The sequence below is a fragment of the Mesoplodon densirostris genome, chromosome 20 (assembly GCF_025265405.1).
Source record: "Mesoplodon densirostris isolate mMesDen1 chromosome 20, mMesDen1 primary haplotype, whole genome shotgun sequence".
In the NCBI taxonomy this organism is placed as follows: Eukaryota; Metazoa; Chordata; class Mammalia; order Artiodactyla; family Ziphiidae; genus Mesoplodon; species Mesoplodon densirostris.
Genome location: NC_082680.1, coordinates 29,270,677 through 29,290,468, shown reverse-complemented (window position 1 = coordinate 29,290,468; position 19,792 = coordinate 29,270,677). Strand labels below are relative to the sequence as shown.

Sequence of the window (19,792 nt, the reverse complement as noted above, 5' to 3'; positions counted from 1 at the left end):
CCAGCCCCGCAGAACCCAGGCAGCGCCCACCGCTCGACTGGTAGGTAGCCGAGGCGAAGGGGTTGGCGGCTCGGGATCAGGAAGCATTCGGTATCTCCTTCGGTCAATTTTTTTTTTTTTTTTTTTTGCGGTACGCGGGCCTCTCACTGTTGTGGCCTCTCCCGTTGCGGAGCACAGGCTCCGGACGCGCAGGCTCAGCGGCCATGGCTCACGGGCCCAGCCGCTCCGCAGCATGTGGGATCTTCCCGGACCGGGGCACGAACCCGTGTTCCCTGCATCGGCAAGCGGACTCTCAACCACTGCGCCACCAGGGAGGCCCTATGCAGAGCTTTTGTGCTCCATCCAAGGCACAAGCGGTGCGAGGCGCCCCCTGACGGCGGTTTAAGGTACAACAGGTGTGGACAGAGTTTGCAAGTTGCCCTGACTTGAAAAAGCTTGAAGAGACCCTAGGAATGGTTTAGCCCAATCCTTTGATAAAATGGAGGAAGAAACTGAGTTCTAGAGAGGTGAATTGTGAATAGCCAAGATTACTGTAGTCAATGAAAGGCAACACTGCACGGAATTTGGAGCTCGAAAAAACAAATAAAACGGAAGAAAGGAAATGACCCTTTAGGGAGCATCAATAATATGCCAACACTCTAAGAGGTTCTCTCCAAATCTTATGTTATAGTGACAACAAAGAAAAAATACAGCTGCATAGAAATCAAAGAGCTTGCTGTGCTGATTCTAACCCAGTCGACCAGACTCACAAGTTCACTTTCTTTTCCCTGAAATCACTGCTCACCATCAGTCACACAGAGCAAGTGATTTAACATCTGTTTGCCTGTGAATCAAACGGAGATTATATTACTGCTCTACTCAGTTCCTGCACACTGGTTTTGAAGCTCAGATGAGAGGCTGTATGTGAAAAGATTTGGAAACTGAAAGGGCTCCTCCAGCGTAAGGGGTGTCATGGAGTATGGAGCTCGGACTAGTCCCAGGTTTTGTTTTTTTTTTTTTTTTTTTTTTTTTATTTATTTATTTATTTATTTATGGCTGTGTTGGGTCTTCGTTTCTGTGCGAGGGCTTTCTCTAGTTGCGGCGAGCGGGGGCCACTCTTCATCGCGGTGCGCGGGCCTCTCACTGTCGCGGCCTCTCCCGTTGCGGAGCGCAGGCTCCAGATGCGCAGGCTCAGTCGTTGTGGCGCACGGGCTTAGTTGCTCCGCGGCATGTGGGATCTTCCCAGACCAGGGCTCGAACCCGTGTCCCCTGCATTGCCAGGCAGACTCTCAACCACTGCGCCACCAGGGAAGCCCAGTCCCAGGTTTTGGTCTTTGTTTGGTCCTGCTTCTGTGGACAGCCTGGATCTTGGACCCACTTGCCTTTGGTCGCTGTGGGCATGTCCTGCCTGGTCTTTCTTACACAGGATCGTCCCTACCTCAGGCTGATTCCGCTGGTGTCACCTTCATGTCACTGTACACCTCCCCCTCCAGCTCTCTTTTCACGTTCAGACCCTGATCTGGCCTGTGCCTGAACTTTTGGTCGTGGTTTGGCTCACCCGACCACTGGGGTGCAGCATTTATAATGAGGTAATTTTAAGGGTGGACAGAAAGCTTGAGAGGGCACTTTTAGATGTCTGTGCTTTATGGTACATTCATGAGAATGTACCCTAAGGAACCAGAAGAGGGAGATGGTATATTAGTTTGCTAACCCTTCCATAACAAATCACTACAAACAGAAAATTATTCAGTTCTAGAGGCTGGAAGTCCAAAATCAAGGTGTTGGCAGGATCATGCTCCCTCTGGAGGCTCTGGGGGAAGAATCCCCTTTTGCCTCTTGTAGCTTCTGGTGGCTGCCAGCAAGCCTGGGCATTGCCTGACTCATAGCTACCTCACTGCCTCCGTCTTTGCCTGGCCTTCTCCACCATGTGTCTGTGTCCAAATTTCCCTCCTCTTATAAGGACACCAGCCATTGGATCAGGGCCCAGCTTGATTCCGTAAGACTTCATTTGAACTTGATTATACATGCAAAGACCCTATTTCCAAATAAGGTCACATTCTGGGGTACCAGAGTTTAAGATTCAGCATCTCTTTTAGGGGGACACAATTCCACCCACAGCTGAGGGTGTGATGGGAGCAGGAACCCTCTTACTCTCCATGCTCATCTTATTACTTCTGTCTCAAACCCACATTTCCCAGGCTCTGTTTCATCTTATAATCAGTCAGAAGGGTAATGGGCGTGCTATACATCCCTGGATTTCCATTTACGAACCTTTTCTCCCATCTCCCTGGGCCCCAGATTTGAGAGGCGATTCGTCAAGTCAGACCTTGTGTTTGTTGTCTCCTGTGGGCAGAATTTGCTGTCCATTCTCCATTCTTCCTTTCTTCCTTGAGTAACAGAACCCTTAAGTTTTATTGGGGCATGTGGCCTCCCTAAAAACACATTGCAGCCTCACCTGCAGCTAGGTGTGACTAAGTGACTTAAGTCCTAGCTGATTGAAGTGTGCAGCTTCCACGTCTGAAAGGGAAAGGGTGTATCCCCCATGTCTGCTTGTCCACTTCCAGCCGACTGGAATGCAGATGTGATGGTAAGAACGGAAGCAGCCACATTGGGTCATGAGATGGCAACCATGTGTTGCCAATGGCAGAAGAACCAGACATGGGGAGCCTGGGTGTCCAATGGTGTGAAGTCATCTTTTTAGCCCTGAACTGCTTATGTTTAAGACTCTTAAATGAAAGAGAAATAAATGTCTATCCTGTTAAGCTACAGTTATTTTCACTTTTTTTTTTAATAGCAGCTGAATCAAACACATTCATCAGTGAAGGGAGGCAACAAGAGGGTAACAATGAATGGGCATCTCCTACATTCTGTAATGAATGTGGCTTGGCTTACAAGTCTGCCTTGCTTTGGTTCCCCTAGGGCATCTCTGGGAACTGGCATCTCTGTAGAGTCTGAGTTCGTGTCGTACCTGTGGCCACCAAGCCCATCTCCTTGACATTAATTCATATGGGGACAATGATCAGTGAGCGTGCTCGTTTCCCAAGACCGCCGCAACAAATGACCACAGCCTTGGTGACTTAAAACAACAGAAATTCATTCTCTCACAGTTCTGGAGGCCAGAAGTCTGAAATCAAGGTGTTGACAGGGCTGGTTCCTTCTGGAGGCCCTGAAGGAGAGTCCATTCCAGGCCCTGTTCCCAGCCTCTGATGGCTGTGGCAATTCTTGGCTTTCATTGACTTACAGACACATAGCTTTGATGTCTACCTCTGTCTTCACTTTCCCCCGGTGTCCCTGTGTGTCCTCTCCTTTCCTGTCTCTTATAAAGACACAGATGTGTCTTTGTAAGAGACAGATCGGATTTGGATTTGGGGCCTATTCTAATCCAGAATGATCTCGTCTCAAGATCTTTGCCTTAATTATATCAGCAAAGACCCTTCTTCCATATTGGGTCACATTCTGAGGTTCTGGTTGACATACCTTTTGGTAGGGGGCACTGTTCAACCCATTACAGTGAGAGATCCATGTGAACTCTTTAACGAATAGTTCTGATCTCATGAGATTGTCATCCACTCCGGTCACCCCTCATGGAAGGGCTGTTTTCTCCAGAAGCTCTTGGACTCTGTGGCAGGTAGAATTCTGAGATGACCTCCAAGGACCCATGTCCTTATATAATCCCCTCCCCTTGAATGTGGGTGGGACCTGTAATTTGCTTCTAACAAATAGGAAATGCCAAAAGTGATGGGATGTTACTTTTGTGATTATGTCATGTTATATGGCAGAGGGGAAGGGATTTTGAAGATGTAATTGAGGTCCCTAATCAATTGGCTTAGGTTAACAGAAAGGGAGATTATCCTCAAGTAGGCCTGACTTAATCAGGTGAGCCCTTTAAAAGAAGGTCAGAGGGCAGAGAAGAGAGATGCATCTACCAGCCTTGAGGAAGCCAGCCAAGGTGAGCTCTATAGCTGCAAGGAAATGTGTTCCGTGTGAACCTGGAAGAGGACCCTGAGCCCCAGGTGAGACTGCAGCCCTGGCCAACGTGGTCACTGCAGCCTGGTGAGACCCTGAGCAGAAGACCCAGGCTCCTGACCCATGGAAAGTGAAATAATAAATGTATGTTGTTCTGAGCTGCTTTGTGGTAATCTGTGGCCCAATAATAGAATACAAATATAAATTTACTTCCCAATTCTGCCCCAGGCTGCTTTTTCTAACAGTCCTTCTCTGGTCCTGTTTTTAAAGATTTCCTATCAGAAACCAAAACACAATGGGACCCCAAGCTCAGGAAGGTCCCATGATCTGCCATGGCCTGCTTGTCTCCAAAGGACTCTGGGAAACTCTTGCTTGTCTGGTCCAGGAAGAGCATCTCTCAGCCTCCGTCCTTCACTCCCGAGGGAATGACCCGTCATTCTATGATTCCTTCTCCCCAGCCTTTTAAGAAAATTAGGAGCTAACGAACCCATTTCACTACAGTTTTCATTTCTGAGTTGCTAGTGAGGAACCACACTTTATAACACAAAGTAAACACAGTTCCCAAAGCCTCTTCAGCAAGAAACAAGATGAAGTCTTATTGCTTCTGCTGTTGGTATTCCCAGAAGGAAGAGTGGATGGGTCAGTTCTTCCCAGAGAAGAGAGTGCTGGGCACCGGAGAGCTTTGCATCAGCTCAGCGCCACCCACGGCTTCTCTGTTTTCTCTCCCCGTCACTGGATCATGTGACTGAGCCCTTTCTCTGCGGGCTCCCCTTGGGCCCAAGTCTGAACGTAACTGAGGTCGGAACACTCTCCCAGAGCCACAGGCAGCTGCTTTCCCAATGAAGACATTCTTACCATTTTGGGGGAAGGAGAAACATATGAGGCTGGTGGCAAACATCAACGCTACGTGACGACGCAGAGGGGAGAATACATTTTGAGAGCAAACTAGTCCTTACTCCCTAACCCTAACTCTCATGCCCATCCCTTTGGTAGGCTTGCTGGCTAGCTGGTTTGACCTGTTCTGGTATTGCACTTCTGACCCTGTAGAATGAAACAGTTTTGAAAACTTTGCCTTGCTTTCCTTTAACATTTCTTGCAAGTTGTTGTAATGAAAAAGATCTGTTTCTTAAAAAAAAAAAAAAAGTAGAAAAGTTGGACAAAAGTAAGTGAATATTATTTATGATACATAAGATATTGTTTAAATTAAGCAGATATTTTGCAGAACTGACATCTCCCTCCAGGCTTGGTGTGGTGCCTGGTATTTTTATGGAGGACATCTGGTGAGCTTACCCGTTACCCACAGCATATCCCAGGCCTTCATCACTTAACCGAATTAACTCAGATAGTCTTCACTGTGCCTTCTTGCCTAGCTCTGGCTTCCCTCCAGTTCATCTTCCACAAGCCCACAGATGGATTTTTCTAAAGTATAAATCTGACAGTGTCATTCCCTTTCTCAAAATCATTCAGTGATTTTCTGAGGCGTTTGGGGTAGGATTCAGACCCCTTAACACAAGGGCCTGGCATTAGATGGACAAGTGCCTACCTTCCTAACCTGATTTCACACCACTCCTCTCCCCCATACACTTTTATTCCAACCACACTTAATTTTAATTTTTTTATTTTTTGGCCACACCGCGCAGCCTATGGGATCTTCGTTCCCCAACCAGGGATTGAACCCGGGCCCTCGGCATTGAACGCACAGAGTCCTACCCCTGGACCACCAGGGAATTCCCCCAACGACGTTTAAATTCACTAAAGAACTAATTTTTCTTTGTACCTTCACACAGACTGTACCCTCTGTTGCCCATCCAAACACAGATTGTACCCTCCGCTCATCCACCTACCCATCCCTTCCAGCAATAAGTAATAATTTTAAAGTGAACAGATTATAAATATGTTACAAAGTAAAACTGACACGGTTTGCTGATGGCTTGGAGGTAGGGTGTAAGAGAAAGAGAGAGAAGTCTGGGATGAGACCAAGAGTTTTGGGCTGAGAACCTGGCAGAAGGGACTTGCCACTTACTAAAATGGGGAGAAATGATGGGAGGATATGAAGCTATGAGTTAGTTTTTAGATACAGTAAATTTGAAACGTCTATGACTGCTTTATTGGAATATTATATAGGCATTTGGATTTCCAAGTCGGAAGTTAGGAAAGAAGCTGGAGTCGGATATATAAGTGTATGGTCAGGCCACCCAAGATGGCTGTTTTCTTGCTTTCTGTACATCCTCTGCTGGGCCAGTCCCTGCCTCACCTACACCCTGCTCACCTGACTGACCTTCCCTCTTAATCATAGAGCCTAATCAGTAAATGCCTATGTACTTACCCTGGCCCTAGCTAGTGATTGTTCTAATCTTTAGATCAGAACTATTTCAACTATGATCGTTTATCAAAGGGGCCATGAGGGGTGCACCTTTTTGCTGGGTTCCCTGTTAACTGATGAGCCAACCTGACGTCAAGTCCCCTATAACTGGTAATCTCTCTATTACCCCAGGAGCAAGACTAATGTCTCCATTGCTGACTCTGGGCTCTTGAGACTGGACAAGTACATGGCTTGCAGGCCTGTGGGTGCAGCTCAACAATAAGTTTGACAGATTGATTCCAGCAGTGAAAAGCTGGAAGAAGGGCCTCAGTCCTTGTCTTCTTTGAAGAAAGAATTCAGCAAAGAGACCAAGATTGTGAAAAAGATAAAAGATAAAAGTGTTTATTAGAAGTAAAGTATGTGGGACTTCCCTGGTGGTGCAGCAGGCTAAGAATCTGCCTGCCAATGCAGGGGACATGTGTTCAAGCCGTGGTCCAGGAAGATCCCTCATGCCGCGGAGCAACTAAGCCCGTGCACCACAACTACTGAGCCTGTGCTCTAGAGCCCACAAGCCACAGCTACTGAAGCCCGCATGCCACAACTACTGAAGCCCACGTGCCTAGAGCCCATGATCCGCAACAAGAGAACCCACTGCAATGAGAAACCTTTGCATTGCAATGAAGACCCAACGCAGCCAAAAATAAATAAATTAATTTAAAAAATTTTCCTTGTTCTTTAAAAAAAAAAAAGAAGAAGCCAAGTATGTGAGGAAGAACACACTGGCAGACTTGGAGTGAGTTAGGCACCACACGAGTGGCTTCTGGTGCTTATATGGAGGCAGTTTTCTGGGTTGTCTCTGGCCAATCATCTCCATATTTGGTCCTGGTGTGGGTGCGCATCTCTCAGCCAAGATGGATTCCAGCTGGCGTCTTCTCCCTCCTTTTGTCCTTTCCCTAGACTGAGGGGCTTCTCTGTGCATAAGCCGAGCCGGGAAATCCACAAGAAGGCACCCAGTCAGGGCCAGTGCCACCGCTGGTATCCTCTCTCGAAGCATCAACAGGAGACCAGTTGGAGCTTCTCAGCCTGGTGCCTGTCTATCTCCTACCTCAAGATGAGTATTTAAGCTCATGGAAGTGGATGAGCTCACCTGCTTGGTGGCCATAAATAGAGAGGAATTCAGAGTGTATCAAATTAACGCGTTGTATATCTTGAATTTACACAATGTTACATGTCAATTATATCTCAATAAAGCTGGAAAAAATAAAATTAATTAACTCTGGGCATGGGAAAAAAATAAAAGAATTCAGAGGACTGAGCCCTGGAGCTTTCTGACATTTAAAGGTCAGCAAGGAAGGAACCAGCAAAGCAAAATGAGAAGCGGCAGTGAGGTGAAAGGAGAAACAAAAGAAAGTAGTGTCCTGGATGCCACGGGAAGAAAGCATTTTGAGGAGGAAGTGGTCAATTGTGTCCCAAGCTGTTGAAGCAACACATAAGGGGAGGACTGAGAACACGCCATTATATTCAACAGCACGAAGGTCTGTCACTGGAGACTTCCATAAGAGGAGCTTTGATGGTGTGAAGGTTATGAAATGCTGATCAGAGTAGTTTCAGCAGAACTTGGAAAGTGGAGAAGTGGAGATAGCATATAAAATGTTCTTTCAGGGGCTTCCCTGGTGGTGCAGTGGTTAAGAATCCACCTTCCAGTGCAGGGGACGTGAGTTAGATCCCTGGTCGGGGAACTAAGATCCCACATGCTGTGGGGCAACTAAGCCCGCGCTGCAACTAGAAGAGCCCGTGCGGCCAAAATTTAAAAAAAAAAAAAAAAAAAAAAAAAAGATGTTGGTTCTTAAGCCTTGGGAATGGATGATTCAGCGAACACTCTCTGACTGCCTTCCCAGCATCCCTTCTCCCCTCTCCCATTTCTGAGAACACCTGGCATCTCTTTTAGGGAATGCTTCTGTCCGTTCTTAGCTGTGCAGTTTGGAAGGGATGAACACCCCCCCCCCCTCAGCTCTAGGTGATTAGTTTACACTCACCAGAATATCCCATCCTTGGTCAGGGATGGGCCAGTGACCCACTGCAGCCAGAGAAAGGAGGCCGGGGGCTTCGAGGAGGGAAGCTTCCTCGTTCTTGCAAGGAGCCAAGAGAAGAGATGCTTTCTCTTCTTCTGGATAGTGAGGATGTAACGTCTGGAAAGGCTGCAGCCATTGTTTGAAAACATAAAAACTTTTTAAATGAGAAATCATATGCAGGTGGTCTAACATTTCCAAGGGACAACGTGGTGTCCAGTGGAAAGCAAGTCAGGGTTATTCCCTGTCCTTTACTACGAGCCAGCCTGTTCCGCTTTGCAGAGGTTATCACAGTTACCTGCTTCTCATGCACCCTTCCAGAGATTTTCTATGCATATACATGCAAATGCATCTTTTATTGACATATCCCCCCAAATATTCCCCACTTTGCTATCTATTTGTACCTCCTTTGTTCTTACTTAATGATATATCTTGAATATTTTTACACATTTGTACACGTAGGGCTGCCTTTAACACCTGCATGGAATTCCATTATATGGATATCCCATTATTAATGTAAACATTCCTTCAGTAATTGGCATTTAGTTTATTTGCAAATAGAGCTGCAATGTAAATTCCTCAGATGCGTTTCCTCTGCACATGTGCTACACTGGCATTTGCTCCCATGCCCAGAGTCAGCCCGAGAACAAAGCAGAAACATCCAGAAGAGCAGAGCCAAGGGAACCACAGAAAATGGAGCTGGAACCCTGACGACTCATTACGCTCTGGCTTGAACGACGAGTGAAGTCAGATGTACCCTGGGCTGCCCCGTTACAGAGCCAAGAAATTCCTTCTCTTTCTCCAGCTAGTTTAGATTGGGTTTTTTATTACGTGCTGCATGAAAAGTTCTCATTGGCACAGATGTTAAAATTGTCACAACTGAAATGTGTAGTGAAAACAAGTATGATGAAAAATGACCCGGCAATTTTGATCTCCATAATCTTTTTTTTCTTTTTGGCTGCGTTGGGTCTTCGTTGCTGCACGCGGGCTTTCTGTAGTTGCGGCGAGCGGGGGCTACTCTTCCTCGTGGTGTGCGGGCTTCTCTTGTTGCGGAGCACAGGCTCTAGGTGTGCAGGTTTCAGTAGCTGTGGCACAAAGGCTCAGTAGTTGTGGCTCACGGACTCTAGAACACAGGCTCAGTAGTTGTGGCGCACGGGCTTAGTTACTCCACAGCATGTGGGATCTTCCCAGACCAGGGATCGAACCAGTGTTTCCTGCATTGGCAGGCGGATTCTTAACCACTGCGTCACCAGGAAAGTCCCAATAACCATCATCTTAAAATATAAACACCTTAGAGAAGAAACCAGAGGGCGGTACACCAAAATGTTAACTGTGGTTGTGGATTCATTGTAGGACATCGGTGTTCTTTGTTATTGTTTTTTGAAGTTTTAAAGTTTTCTACAATAATAAGGATAACTTCCACTATCATTGTCTCGAGGCAGTTTCCCTGGAAGCACAGGCTGAGACAGAGATTTGGGGCACGTGATTTTCAGAGGGAGTGTCCTGTAGGAGGAACCTGTAAGGAAGTGAGGGAAGCAGGATTGTGAAGGGGAGGGGGCTTTGCAAGGATGGGGGCCTTGGCCTGATGGGGGATGGGCCCTGAAGTGCAAATTGAGTCACATGCATCCCCCAAGGCAAGAGGGCTGGCTTTTTGTATGCCAGGATCAGGCAGTCCTGGGGGTGTAAGTGATGCTGATGGGGGTGTAACCTGCCAGGTGGTTTCCTGTTGCCAAGGACAATCTGGAAGGTAGATCTGAAAGATAAGCCTTATCCACCAACAGGGCTGGCAAATGTATTTGAGTGAGACGCCAACAATGTCTGCAAGGATCACAGAGTCATTTGGAAAAAAGAAAGAAAGCAAAATGCAAGACCGATCCTGCAGAGGCCAGCGCTTTCTGCCTCTGACCTCTGCCTTCTACACTTGCTGCTCGGCCACCACTGAAACAGTTTGCAAATGTAGAAGTCTTGACTGTAAATAACAGAGAAATAGATTGGCTTAGAGAGTTGCAAGTTATACTGTTCTAAACATAGGACTCTTTATGAAAATAACTGTAGAAGAAAACAGTGATTTCTTTCTATTTAAAAAAAAAAAAATCTGGAGCCCTGAGCAAAATGAAAGTAGAAGCTTTTAAAATGTATCCCTCGGGCCTCCCTGGTGGCGCAAGTGGTTGAGAGTCCGCCTGCCGATGCAGGGGATACGGGTTCGTGCCCCGGTCTGGGAGGATCCCACATGCCGCGGAGCGGCTGGGCCCGTGAGCCATGGCCGCTGAGCCTGCGTGTCCGGAGCCTGTGCTCCGCAACGGGGGAGGCCACAACAGTGAGAGGCCCGCATACCGCAAAAAAAAAATAAAATAAAATAAATAAAATAAAATAAAATAAAATGTATCCCTCGACTCACGTTACTGCCGGGTCAGAGATTTTCCCATCTGCAGGAGGAGCCCTCACCGGGCTCATGGCTGCCTGCGTCGTCCCCATCCTCTAAGGGGCTGACTTGTTATTTTGGATTAGGTGACGCCAGGAGCCAGTGGGTTAGGGAGAGGTGCCTGGGAATTCCAGGTCCTCCCTACGCCCTCCCCCAGCCCCCTCTCTCAGAGGGTTCTCCCCAGTTGTCTTGCAGTATTGCCGTAGCCCTGGAGGATGGCCACCGCGGAGACAGTGAGTGGTGGGGTTCTGTCGCTCGGGTGACCAGTTCCGGAGCCTCTGCGGAGTTGCCAAGGTTCTGGGAAGAGGCTGGTCTGTCGGGTCCAGACCTGGAGGAATGCTGCAGAGCAGAAGCCTTCGGGAGCGGAAGTATAGTCTTGGCTCTACTTTCCCTCAACGATGTCTGTGTTCACGGATGTGCCCCTAGCCCAGAAGCTAGAAGGCAGCTTGCTGAAGACCTACAAACGAGATGACCACACTAACAAGATGTTCCTGGCCTATAAAGGTAGGTGCCTCGTAGTTCTGGCGTGTGAGACCTGGTCCACCATCATTGCCTCTAGGAGGGCCGTAGCGGGAGAGAGCCCAAGCCTCCCCAGACAGACGGCTCTGCTTCTGTTAACAGAATTGCCCAGTGGGTAAAAGAGCAAAAGCCTCCTGGGTCATTCTGTGCCCTCTGCCCTTGTCTGCGGGTTTCCGGGGATTTGGTAAGAGCTGTATCCTCTCCCCCAGCTCTACGCTTGGGGCCTGCGTGGACACTGTACTTTCTTCAGTCTCTTCATTCTATCCCCTCCCTCCTCCGCTCCTGTACTGAGAATGGCTCCTAAAATGGACTGTGCTGGGATGCAGCCAGCCCTTGCTATGGTGAAAGTCAGTGTCGCCTTTGTTCAGTCTCATGTACCTACAACTCTCACGTTGTCTATCATTTTTGCCCTTTAAATGGCATAGGTTTCTGTTGCCTTTTTTAAAAAGATGAAAATTAGATACATTCACGAACAACACATTGTTTTGATAAAAGGGGGAAAAGAAAAGGAAAGTTGTCTTTTCCTAGGTGACGTCCCAAAGCCCCAGGAGAGGCAAGGACGGATCTGTGGGCTTTCTGAAGAGCCCAAACTCGCAGATGCTGAGGTGCGCATTAAGAGCCCCCTCTTGGGCTTCCCTGGTGGCGCAGCGGTTGAGAGTCCGCCTACCGACGCGGGGGACGCGGGTTCGTGCCCTGGTCCGGGAAGATCCCACATGCGGCGGAGCGGCTGGGCCCGTGAGCCATGGCCGCTGAGCCTGCGCGTCCGGAGCCTGTGCTCCACAACGGGAGAGGCCACAGCGGTGAGAGGCCCGCGTACCGCAAAAAAAAAAAAAAAAAAAAAAAAAAAAAAAGGGAGTGTTAGGCAAGTGAGGGCAACAGCAGACCCCTGTCCCGTATTCCTGATTCCGACCCCATTTGCAATCTACACTGTTGTCCTCCGTGCTCACTGTCATGAGAAGTGGACGAGCCAAGATATGCTTGTCCCTCTCCTGTTATTGTCCTGCCTTCGGCCACTGACCCTCCCCCTCAGGCTCACTCTCTGGTGTGTCTGCTTCCATCTTTCCACCTGCCGGGTACCAGCTGGTGGGGGATGTCTTCCCACAGAACCGCATGGACTCTTCTTCCAGGACATGGGCTTTACAGTTTATGAACACACCTTCTGGGACTCCGCATGGCTGTGCTTGGACCCCAGCATGCTCCTCGATGTGGTGGAGGTAGATGTGCCCACTCAGAAGCACCCCCCGAGACTTGATTCACAGTTTCCCTTTCCTTTCCCGCCCCCTTCGATCACCAAGGCCTTTTCTAGGCTTGGATGCGTAGCCCTTTAGTAGGAACCAACATGGAGGACCACGTCTCCTCCCAATGTCCTGTTGCCACGACCTACGTGGTCAAGGAAGCTCCTGACGAGACAGTCTCTACCTGCAGCAGGCCCCGCATGGCTGTATCTTCGTGATCGGGAACATCGGCAACTGCAAGCTGACACAAGGTCAGTGGACACAGTTGATGGTCCTCATGAAGGTGAGCCCACCCTCCCGCCTGGCTCCCCGCTGTCTCACCACCTGCCGCGCCTCCGTCAGTCCCTTCCTTTTCTCATTCTCCTTTCTCCTACAGAGCAAGCAGATCTTTCCATTTTTTTTGTGTGTGTGTGTGCGGTATGCGGGCCTCTCACTGCTGTGGCCTCTCCCGTTGCGGAGCACAGGCTCCGGACATGCAGGCCCAGCGGCCATGGCTCGCGGGCCCAGCCGCTCCGCGGCATGTGGGATCTTCCCGGACCGGGGCACGAACCCACATCCCCTGCATCGGCAGTCGGACTCTCAACCACTGCGCCACCAGGGAAGCCTGAATTTAAACTTTTTATTACAAACATTTTCAAACATAGTAGGAAGAATTATATAACGAATCCCCTTGCACCCAATGATTAAAGCACGGCCAATCTTATTACTTCTATATCTCCATGCACTCCTCCAAATTATTTTGAAGCAAATTGCCATATATTTTCATCTGTAAATATTTTAGTATATATTTCTAAAAGACAAGGCCTCCCTTTTAAAAACAACCACAATACCATCATAACACACCTCCAAACCGACAATTACTTAATGTCATCATACATTCAATGTCATATGTCTATATATGTAGTATCATTTATCTACATTGCTCTGATTGTCCTAATTGTTCTTTAAAAAAATTTTTTTTTGTAGTTAGTTATTGTGGTGGATTTTAAATTTTTTTCTGAAAATTCCTTGTTGCTCTTCCCATCAAAATGTAGAATTTAATTCTCCTTGCCTTGGGAGAATTTCTAACAAATAGAGTACAACAGAAGTGATGTTACGTGACTTCTGTGGCTGTCATAGAAGGTGGTACAGCTTCCACTGGCCATCTATCTATCTACCTACCTACCTCTTAGGGCTCTGGCTCTTGGAACTCAGCATTCAGGCTGCAGGCAAGACAAGCAGCCTCACAGAGAGGTCATGGTGGGTGGTCTGGCTCTAGACCCAGAGGAGGTCCCAGGGCACAGCGAGAATCAACCATTAGACGTGTACTGATTCCAGACCCCAGCCTTCAAGCCATCCCAGTTAAGTGAGTGGAGCAGAGATGAATTGTCCTGCTGAGCCCTTCCCCAACTACAGATTCATGAGCAAATGTAATGTTGTCATTGTTTGAAGACACTAATTTTGGAGTGATTTGTTATGCTAGTAAAGATAGCTGGAACAATTATTTTGTCGTTTATGTCTCTTTTAATCTGTAGTTTTCTCTTCCATCTTTTTCTTTTCCCTTGCATCCTTTTTTAAAAACTGAAGAACTGGGGCTTCCCTGGTGGCACAGTGGTTGAGAGTCCGCCTGCCGATGCAGGGGACACGGGTTCGTGCCCCGGTCCGGGAGGATCCCTTATGCGGTGGAGTGGCTGGGCCCGTGAGCCATGGCTGCTGAGCCTGTGCTCCGCAACGGGAGAGGCCACAACGGTAAGAGGCCCGCATACCGCAAACAAAAAACAAAAACAAAAACTGAAGAACTGGGTTTTTTGTTCTGTAAGGTTTCTCACAGACTGAACTTTGCTAATTTCATCCCTCTGGTATTATTTAACATGTTCGTCTTCTCCCTGTATTTTTGAAAATAAGAATTTAAATTTAGAGGCTTGATCAGATTCAGCATATTTTTTTTTGTCTTGGCAAGGCCACATCACAGATGGTATGTTGTGTTTTATCAGGAAGCAGGTGATGCTAGTTGTTTTATTGTGATGTTAGCTGTCACAGAGGATCATTGCCGAGCTCCCTTAACTCATTAGTGTTGAAGAATGGTGATACAGGTATTCTAATTCTAACATCATTTATTCATTAGCTGGAGTACTTTTATGAATAGAAATTTCCCCTCACTGTGATTTGTTTAATGTGAGGTATACTTTCTATAGGAAAGGCAGAATTAATTTTGATTCTTTCCCTTCCTTTACTAGTTATTAAATTAATGAATTGGTATACTAGCAATCCCCAAAGGTGGTTGACAGGTGTGTTTTTAATCTTTATGAATTTATGGATTTAAAGTGACTTGTGTTGTAGTCTACTGTGAGCATCATCCTTATTGATGTTAAAAATGTCCCATCTTTGACCTGTCAGAGCCCATTCAAATTAGTTTCCAAGATCTTTGATAGAACCCTAGCAGTTTTTGAGAGCTCCTTTAAGACTTAATCTTAAATCTTCTTTAAGATTTTTGAGAGCTTCTGGCATGACAAAGACATTCCAGGAAAATTTGAACATTTTCTGCCCCAGACCCGGAATCAGTCTTTTCTCAAAGGAACCCTAATCATTTTTAGCAGATAAAAGTATTTATACACCACAATCTGAGCTCTTAAGGTTCTCATTGATATTGATTAGTCATTATTTCCAAGTGTTTTCAGTAAACTAAAATATATTGAGTGAAAATTTTAAATCAAAATGGATCATGGGCCTACATGTATAACCTAAAACCATAAAACTTCTAGAAGGAGGCAAAGGAGAATATCTCTGTGACCTTAGGTTAGGCAAAGTTTTCTTAGATACAACATCACAGCATGATCCATAAAGGAAAGAATAGATGAATTCGAATTCATCAAAATTAAACATTTCTGTTATTTAAAGTCATTGTTAAGAGAACTGAAAATCAAGCCACAAACTGGGAAATATATTTGCAAATCATAGAGCTGGTAGAGGACTGGTAACTAGAATATATAAATAGCTCTAAAAAAGTAACAAGAAAACAAACAATACAATTTTTTAAATGTTCAAAAGATTTGAACAGATACTTCACACACACCCCAAAGCTATATGAATGTCAAATAAAGCATATGAAAATATGTTCACCATCAGTAGTCAAAAAGGAAATACAAATTAGAAGACTGACCATACTAAAGTGTTGGTGAGAAAGTAGAGGAACTGAAACTCTCATACACTGCTGCTGGGAACATAGAATTATCATGTCATCCATCTATTCCATTACAAGGTGTTTACCCAAGAGTAAAGGAAATATATGTCCATACAGAATCTTATACATGAATGTTCATAGTAGTTTTATTTGTAATAGCCAGATGTTCATAAACAGGTGAATGGATTTGAATGGGTTAACAAATTGTGATATATTTGTACTGTGGAGCACTACTCAACAATAGAAATGAAAGAACTACTGATATACAGGGACTTCCCCGGCAGTCCAGTGGTTAAGACTCCACGCTTCCACTGCAGGGGACGTGGGTTCCATCCCTGGTGGGGGAACTAAAATCCCACATGCCGTTCAGTGCGGCCAAAAAATTAAAAAAAAAAAAAAAAAGAACTACCAATATACACAACATGAATACAGCTCAAAATAATTATGCTGAGTGAAAGAAGCTAGACAAAACAGTGCATACTCTATGATTCCATTAGTATAATATACTCGAAGAGGCAAACTAATCTTTAGTGACAAAAGATCAGTGGTTGCCTGAGAGGGAGGGATTACCAAGGGTCACAAGGAAAGTTTTGCAGGTGGTAGATACGTTCACCATCTTGATTGTGGTGATGATTTCACAGGTGAATACAGATGTCAAAGCTTCTCAAATTGCACATTTTAAATATGTGCAGTTTATTCTTATGTCAATTATACCTCAATTTTTTTAAAAGATATGAAAGGAGTGATAAAGAATGAAAAAGTCATGGGGGCTAGTGAATTAGAGGTCTTGAAATCAGAGAAGTATAGAAGGTGATGGTCTGCGGGCAGGAAGTATGAAGTCAGTATCTCAGTCACAGTACATTTTCTGGTAATGCAATGACTTGGGTGTGACCATGTGAGTGGGTGGCCAGGTGAAATGAGAATATTGCTGTACAGGAGGACTATTCGCTCACTTCTTAAGCAGAAGTCTTGCTTTATGTTCTGAAAAAGGGAGGTTTTCCTTGCCACCCTGCCTAAATAAATTACTCTGTGATCCAGCAATTCCATTTCTCAGAGTTTATTCTAAGGGAATAAAGAAGTGCCCAAGAATGTGTGTACAAGTATGTTTATTATCAAAGTTTCATATGATCAAAAATTGATATCTAAGTGTTAAACAAGAGGATTGGTTAAATAAATTATATCTATTCTTCTGAATACTATGCGTTCATTAAGAATGAGAAGATAAATGTCAGTTTAGTGACCTGTAAAGTGAGGCGGAAGCATAAGGTGGGGTTAAGTACGTGGACCCTGCCACTTCTTACATGTGTGGCCTTTGGCAAGTCACTTAACGTTCCTGGGATTGAGCTTCCTCATCTGTAAAATGGGATGTCAATCAAGTGTTACCTCATTGAGCTCTTATGAGGATTAAATGAGTTAACATATGTAAAACACTTTAGAATAGGGCTTGGTACATAGTAAGCACCATATTAAGAGTTAGCTATTATTATAATACTTATGATGCCTTAAGTGAAAATTAGGTTACAAAACAGTATGTACCATAGAACTCCATTTTTCTAAGCAAATTACATTAAAAACTAATATATATTTATATTCAGAAAAGTCTGGAAGGATATGCTTCTAAGACATCTCTGAGTGATGGGATTACAAATAACATTCATTTTTTATTTGTATATTTTAACTTTTTATTACTTTCATATAAAAAACTACTTTTATTTAAAGAATATGTATAAGGTGGTTCTCAGTGATCAGATTTGTATAGCTTTTGGAGAAATAAACTTTAAAAGAAAAATATTAAAATAACTCATTGTTAACTTTTATTTTAAAAGTTTTATTAACGAAGATTACATAGCAGCATTAGCTAATGAAAATTTGTGAACATCTTAAGAGTCCAACAGTAAGGGAATCATATCAATTTAGTGGAATATTATGATCCATTAAAATGGTTGTTATTAATACCAATACCAAGTAGTATACTTATGCAACCAGGGAAATACTTATATAATAAGTGATAAAAGAACACAAAATTCTATGCATGTAAGCCAGGGATAATATGAAAGACTGAAAATAGTGATTTTTTAGGAATGGTAGGAGGTGGGCAATTTTTCCGTTTGGATTTCTTCACACTGGGATGGCAATAACACGGGAAGGAATACTTTTTCATTTTTTGCTCCTAGGAGCCTGTCTTCCTTTGCCTAGGACCCTGGAGACACGGGGGCTTCGATTGAGTACATTGTCAGTAAACGCATCTGACTCTTCCAAGGAGTCCAGACTGTAACAATGGCCATTACTATCATAGCTAATGGTTGTGGAACGCTACCTGGAACTGTACTATTCTAAGCACTTTATGTCTATCTTGTCATTTAATCCTCATAACAATTCAAACAGGTAGTTTTTAAATTATTATTTATTTTATTTTATTTTATTTTATTTTGTTTTATTTTATTTTCTTTTATTTTTTATTATCATCATCACCTTCGTTTACCGTCTCGGTGAGCATCAGTAACCTGCCCAGCCCAGGGCACACAGCTGAAAAGGGCTGCAGGGGTCCATGTGCTCGGTGCCTTGACCCCTACTACAGGTGCTGCCTTCCCCCATGCCGGCTGCTCCCATCACCCCTTCATTCTTGTCCCGCCAAGGGCTCTGGCTCCCAACCCCGAGGAGGTAATAAGCACCCAGAGCAGGGCCCAGAGGGAGGCTGCTGGGGCCCAGAGGAGCCTCCGGGGTCCGCGCGCCCGGAGCCAACTGTACCGCCTGCGCCTTGCGGAGAATCAAGAGCTGCAGAACTGCGTCCCCTCTGAGCAGATAGTCCTCTGCGCGGAGGGGAAAGCTTGCTCACCGTGGGGCTGGTGAGGACATGGAGACGAAGGAACGGGTAGGAGGGAGGGACTGGTTCTCAGGCTTTCTTAGGACCGGAAAGCCCTGCGCGAGGACGCGGGCGCCACCAGCCGCTCAAGAGCAGTCGCGGCCGGCGAGGCTGCGGGGAGGCCAGGTCCCAGGCCCCGGGTCCGGCGATTCTGCACCGACACTGCGGCCTCGCCTTTCCTGGTGCCGGGCAGGTTCCTCCCGGACATCGCCGACGCCGCCGGGGACCTGGCTGGCCCAGGCTTCTTCAAGTATCTGATGTGTGCGTGTTGGGGAGGAAGGCGCCGGGGAGGCAGTATTTCCAAAGTGCAGTCAGCTCCGCCCCCCGACCTGCAGTCGGGGATCTTGGTCTTCAAGTGAATCCGCCTCTGTCGGTGGCCCGCGACTCCAAGGTTATCCAAGCCTGGGCAAGCTGGAATTCCAGAGGGTTCCAGAGGATCCCGGGGACAGGCGTCCCCGTGTTTCTATTCACAGATGCGGGCGCCGAGCCCAGCAGTTTGTAGTGCGCACACTGAGCTTTCTGGGGCTGCCTTCTCGACCCTTTTCTATCGGCTGTGGGTCCCAGCAAGACCTCGTAGTAAAAGAAAATTTGCGAGGTTGTTCCAGATTTTCCCTGGTCAGCAAGTGGCTGCAGACGCACGAGGAGAAGCCTGGGCCCTGGGCGCATCTTCCAGGAAACCCCGTTGTCCGCAGGCAGAGATGGCCCCAGGCTCGGCTCCAAATCGCTTGTGTGTGTGTGTGTGTGTGTGTGTGTGCGCGCGCGCGCGCGTGTTGGGGGGCCCAGGGTTGGGAGGACGCCCAACTCAAGCTGAGGAAAGTCGAGAATGGGGTTCCACGGTGGGGCAAGCGCGCAGGCTCCCGGACGGAGCGGACCTAGGAGAGCCGGGCGGTACCCGGGGCCGAGCATCCGACCGCGGGCGGCGGGGTCACCTGGCCAAGCACCGGCCAGCGGGTAGAGGGGAACCCAGAGGTGGGAGAAAGGCGTTCTTTACCTAGGAGTCGGCCTGAGTCCCTGGTCTAAGGCTGGGGCTCCGGTCCCTGGAAAAGGCCTGGAGGGCTGACCAGCTGTGGGATGCGGGGTAGGGACCATGGTGGAGGATGGACTCGGAACTGCTCCTGAGCGCCCCCAGCAGGCCTTCGCCTTCGCTCGCGATTCCACTCCTGCCCGGGCTCTAGGGTCTTCCCCGGGAAGCCAAATTCTTGTGCTCGCCTATTCCTCTCCCGTGGACTTGTAACAGGGACCCTCACTGCACACCGTGATTTGGGAGTTAAGCGCCA

The 19,792-nt window shown here is 46.7% G+C and overlaps 1 protein-coding gene across 1 annotated transcript; it reads left to right on the top strand.

Annotated features, from left to right (window-relative positions):
- Positions 1–11,136: 11,136 nt before the first annotated feature.
- GOT1L1 (glutamic-oxaloacetic transaminase 1 like 1) lies at positions 11,137–18,502 on the top strand. Its single transcript, XM_060085858.1, has 5 exons — positions 11,137–11,242; positions 12,362–12,471; positions 12,683–12,775; positions 12,869–12,894; positions 18,289–18,502. The coding sequence occupies exons 1-5, from the start codon at positions 11,137–11,139 to the stop codon at positions 18,500–18,502; spliced, it is 549 nt and encodes a 182-aa protein (XP_059941841.1).
- The last annotated feature ends 1,290 nt before the right edge of the window (positions 18,503–19,792 follow it).

Coding starts and splice junctions, on each gene's coding strand:
- GOT1L1 (XM_060085858.1), top strand. CDS start 11,137: ATGTCTGTGTTCACGGATGTGCCCCTAGCCCAGAAGCTAGAAGGCAGC. Junction 12,472..12,682: donor TGCTCCTCGATGTGGTGGAG/GTAGATGTGCCC, acceptor CTCTACCTGCAG/CAGGCCCCGCATGGCTGTAT. Junction 12,895..18,288: donor CAGATCTTTCCATTTTTTTT/GTGTGTGTGTGT, acceptor TGTCCCGCCAAG/GGCTCTGGCTCCCAACCCCG.